The sequence below is a fragment of the Gaeumannomyces tritici genome (assembly GCF_000145635.1).
Source record: "Gaeumannomyces tritici R3-111a-1 unplaced genomic scaffold supercont2.178, whole genome shotgun sequence".
NCBI classification, from domain to species: domain Eukaryota; kingdom Fungi; phylum Ascomycota; class Sordariomycetes; order Magnaporthales; family Magnaporthaceae; genus Gaeumannomyces; species Gaeumannomyces tritici.
Genome location: NW_008804722.1, coordinates 933 through 5,610, shown reverse-complemented (window position 1 = coordinate 5,610; position 4,678 = coordinate 933). Strand labels below are relative to the sequence as shown.

Sequence of the window (4,678 nt, the reverse complement as noted above, 5' to 3'; positions counted from 1 at the left end):
CCTGCCACGCGCCCAAAAAACTTCGCGGAAGCCAGGAAGCCCAACATAGAGAGGACCAAGCTCCAACCTAAGGACCCTGTCCACATCTTGGCGGTATTCCGAGGAGTTGGCGAAACTGCCCGTGTTGTGTAGCCATGGGGTTTGCTGGAAGGAAGATGGCACTAGGCGGGGAGGCGGGGTGGACTCGGCGACGGCGCGGTAGACTTGATCCCAGATCAGGGCATCGTTTGGATCACCGGCGAGGGCCGCACGCAGCAGGGGCTTGATACGGTCGAGGTCGAAGTCGTCGGAAGCAACGGCCAAGTTGAGTCTTGCAATGTCAGCGAGGACATTTTTGCCTGTGCCGCCGGAGCGAAGCAAACGAGAGGCGGGAAGGATCTGTAGCGCCGAGAGGAGGGCGATGACAATGGTTTGGAAATCTGCGTCATGGTTAGAAGGGCATACTAAAGCGAAGCCGGGCGGTCTTCCCTGCCTTCTTGGTCAAGTTGACCCAACGCGTCAGGAGTGCGCGGCACCTGCTTCTCGTCGCAGATCGATGCGAATAATGCGTAGAAGGTAGCAAGGCCGTTTCCAATAGGATTATCTCGAACGATCTCTGACCGGGGTCGATCTGCCATGACGGATTGGACTCTGCTGAAATGGAAGGACGGTCGGAAAGACCGAAAAAAAAATCGAAATCACGGTTGCTCCCAGCCAGCCAGATGCACGTGCTGATAGTCTTATCTGTCTGTGGGGCGCCCTTCCAACGCCTCCGTCCACCTTCTCCCGAAAAAATCTTTTTCTCCTGACGGCAGCCAATAGGAGGCCGGCGGGGCAGAAGATTTGGGCGTAAACCTATCAGATCTGGTTAATCTGTAGCACGACAAAACACCAAAAGGACAGTCACGAACTCTTCCCATATCCCCTACAATCGGCGCGCCCTTTACAGGCCCGCGCGCCCCACAAAATGTACACCCCAACCACCATAGCTGAGCAGCTTGAAAAACTGCACAAAAAACAAGTCGAAGATGCCGCCGCGCGGTACGAGACAGTGGAGGCGGTCCTGAAAGCCGCTACAGAAGCCCTCATCCCCCTCCAAACTCCTGCCCAGAAGAAGGCCGGTGCGGCCCTCTGGCAAAAACTCCACCAGGTGCTCCTTGGAAGCATAATATCGGAACATAACAACCAGCCGGGAGGGGAACCTTCCCCTCCCCCAACCCCTCGGGCACCAACGCCGGTGCAGACGACCGGAGCCCAAAGGGCCCCGAAAGGACCAGTCAGCTACGCTGACGCGGCTAAGCCCGCCAATTACCAGGACTGGACGGAGGTCCAGTCATAAACAAAGAAGGCGGCCAATAGGGCCGCAACCAAGGGACCGGAATCCCCAGCCAAACATATGGCCGACAAGCCATCCAGACGGGTGTTCCTCCGCCTGGCCCGTGAACACGAGCTCCGCAACGTGCAGGCGGAGACCCTGATGGCCCTAATGGAGGGCGCAACATGGGGGGTCCCCAAAGGCCTCATCACACAGGCACATAAGGTCGGCTCAGGTTGGGCTGTTACCATGAAAACCGCAGCAGCAAGGGCGACCCTCGTTACGGCTGCAAAGAAGCAAGGGCACGTGGCAGAGCCCGAAGAAAAGACAGTGGCATACTCCGTCCGGGGTGTGCCAGAAAAGTACATGGACGGCACCGGCGTACAGGCTCCGGTAACCTCCGAAGTGGTCGCTAGAGAGGCGTCTAGACATACCGGACAAGAAGCTAAGGCCGTGGCCGGACGACGGCCCGGAAACTTCACGGTAATCGTGGGCAAAGAGTGCAAGCCCTTCCGCATACTCGGATCCGACCCGGCCCGATTAATTCAGAGGAAGGTGCACGTCGAGATGTGTTGGCGGTGCTTCGGCCCACACAATGAAGAAAAATGCGCCGGCGCAAAAAGATGCGCGGAGTGCGGAGCGGTAGTAGGACAGACCGGGTGCACGCACCCCAACCCACCGCAATGCCCAGGGTGCCTAGGGCCATATAAGCCAGGACACCTAGGGTGCCCATGTTGGCCCAAGGTGGTTAACAACCAGGTGGTTAAACTGTCTGCCAGACAAAGACAAGGATTCCGCACCCTCGGAAAGGTAGAATACAGGAAGGCGAGGAGCATTACGGTGCCAAAGCCAGACCAAATGGACGTAGACGAACCACTTATAACACTCCCTCCTGCACCCGCAAAAGAAAGCAAGACGGCCCACGGAGAACCGGAAGCCGAAGGAAGAAAGACCCCACCCCCGGCCCAAGAGCCGGCGACGTCACCGACCTGCTCCAGGAAAACAACCACCAGAAAAATCCCCCTCCAGAAACCAACGTCCCCAATACTTAAGGGGAAGAAGGTCACAATCGAGATTCCGAGCGATTCGTCAAGCGATTCGAGCACGGCCCCCAGCCCTGCGAAACCCGGATATAAGTTCTTAATGGCAGAAGAGAAGGCCAAGGAGGTGGCCCGCAAGCTCTTCCCAACCAAACCCACCCCTAAGGAGGCAGCCAGCCAGAAGGCGGCCCCGAATACCACCCCAGAGAACCGGGACCCGTTCGTAAAACAAATCTGGGAAACTATAAACCTCGCGGAAATAGTGGCCGCACAAGCGGCCGCGCGAGGCGAAGACAAGACCAAAGTTCTTAGAGCCGCCAAGGCCCACGCGGGCCAAGATTGGGCTACGTTCCGGGAGGCAATCCGGCACGGCAAGGAAACCCCAACGAAAGAGACCCCGGATTGGGACGGCCGCTGGGGGACGAGGCTAACGGCCCAAATCCTGGAACTTAGCTGGAAAAGAAGCAGCAAGGCCTTAGAGCTAATCTGCAGGCTGGAACACCTCCTGCGCACCGAAAGACGGGCATCGGTCGCGGTTAGAAACTTTCATAACGAAGTAAGCCGCGAGGCAGGCGTGGAAGAGCTCGAGGACCCGACAACCTGGAACCCCACCGTGGAACAGGTAGCTCAGCTGCAGGAGGCCGTCGTCCGGTCCTGCGAACTAAAAGGGCACAGAAAAGAATGCAATTAGAGAAGCCATGTTGTGGCCGGCTCGCGGGGGAAGGTGGTACGAAACAACCAGCTCGATACAGAAAAGAGACCCGCCCCCAGTAGACGAAGCCGCTCCGAACGCCGAGTCCGAAAGCCTGTTTGTCGCCCTCGACTCGATTAAAAACGGTATGACATGGGAACAGCTAAAGAAGGCACCGCTAGCCCTACCCCAAGGACAAGACTTTACCACGTACCTAAGAGCCATTACAGGTACCACACCAGCCCCCACACAAGAACCGAATGACCTGTAAAGTTATATTCGGCAACGTAGGGAGAGGGCTAGCGGCCGTAGACGGGCTGCTAGAGTATGCAAGGGAGAAAAAGGCGGATTTCGTTTGCGTGAACGAGCCAGCACTGCTAAACAACAAACCACGCAAACACCCCGGTTGGACAGTCGTGGCGAAAAAGGGCCCGAAATGCAGGGCAGCAGTGTACGTGGGGAAACACATTACGGGATGGAACACAGAAGGCAGACCCGAATACCACTCGGTATCGGTACGGGCTGCAGGGCTATCGGTATCGACATCATACTGGCATCCGAGACGCGGCAAAGAACGGAAGGCCCAGGCCTGGTGTGAGGCACTCGACCTAAAAAAGAAAAGAATCCTGGTCGGGGACTTTAACGCCCGACACCCAGATTGGAACAGGAAACCCTGTTGGTCAAAAAGAGGACAAACAGTGGCAGACCTAACAACAAAACTAGGCCTACACCTCCTCAACCCGGGGAAGAAACCCACACACCAAAAGGGCAATACGCTGGACCTCGCGTTTGGCCCCCCGGAAGCAACCGCAAGAACTGGGTACTGGGTGTCGGACCACAAGACCCTAAAGGTGACAATACGCGGCCCACAGCCACTAAGGACCCCGCCAACGCCGTACCTCCCCTGGGAGGAGGAAAAAGAAGCGGGCAGGACAGTGAATACAGAACTGGGGCCTACCCCGGACGTGGCCACAACCACAAGCCAACTGGACCAACAGACCTGGCACGTGCACAACGTCATCACAGGCGCGGTACAAGCCCTAGGATACCGGAGGACAGCACGACCTAGGGCCAAATGGTGGAACCCCGAACTGAAAGAAGCCAGGAAGAAGGGCCCCGAGGAGTTTAAAAGGCAATGCCGGAAAACCAGGCGCGAACACTACCAAACCGCCTTAGCCAAAGCAGGCCCGAACGAATTAGGACAGTTTTACAAGTGGAAGAACACCACTCCGGACGACAGGCCCTCCGAACTACGAGTGGCAGGCCGGAGGGTGACAAACTAGGGAGCCATAGCGGAGGAACTCGCCAGGGCCGCCTTTCCGGAACCCACGGAAGCCTCCCCAAAGGTTAGAGGATGGGACACCAAAAAGGTCCCAGACCTACTAGCGGAAAAAGTATGCGAGGCCCCGACGCCCGAGGAAGTCCGACAATCCTTCCTTATTAGGACCTTAACAAGCCTGGGCCCAGACTGGATTACAGTCAGCAACCTTAAAGGGCTGTGGGGCGCAAACCTACAGGGCCACCTGACAGCGATATGCCGCGGGGCGATTAGATTGGGGCACCTCCCGCAGGCCTGGAAACGGGCCACGGTGATCACCCTGTCCAAGGCCGGGAGGGACCACAAAACCACCAGCGGCTGGAGGCCAATCACAC

The 4,678-nt window shown here is 57.6% G+C and overlaps 2 protein-coding genes across 2 annotated transcripts; one reads left to right on the top strand and one right to left on the bottom strand.

Moving 5' to 3' along the window:
- Positions 1-67: 67 nt before the first annotated feature.
- Positions 68-675, bottom strand: GGTG_14211 (hypothetical protein; the record flags this gene model as incomplete). The annotated part of the gene is made up of 3 exons (XM_009232138.1): positions 491-675; positions 205-419; positions 68-115 (listed from the first exon to the last, which is right to left on the bottom strand). Exons 1-3 carry the CDS (start codon positions 615-617, stop codon positions 68-70), a joined length of 390 nt encoding a protein of 129 aa, XP_009230402.1. The 5' UTR covers positions 618-675.
- Positions 676-946: 271 nt separating this feature from the next.
- Positions 947-1,318, top strand: GGTG_14210 (hypothetical protein; the record flags this gene model as incomplete). The annotated part of the gene is made up of 1 exon (XM_009232137.1): positions 947-1,318. The coding sequence occupies one exon, from the start codon at positions 947-949 to the stop codon at positions 1,316-1,318; it is 372 nt and encodes a 123-aa protein (XP_009230401.1).
- Between the last annotated feature and the right edge of the window lie 3,360 nt (positions 1,319-4,678).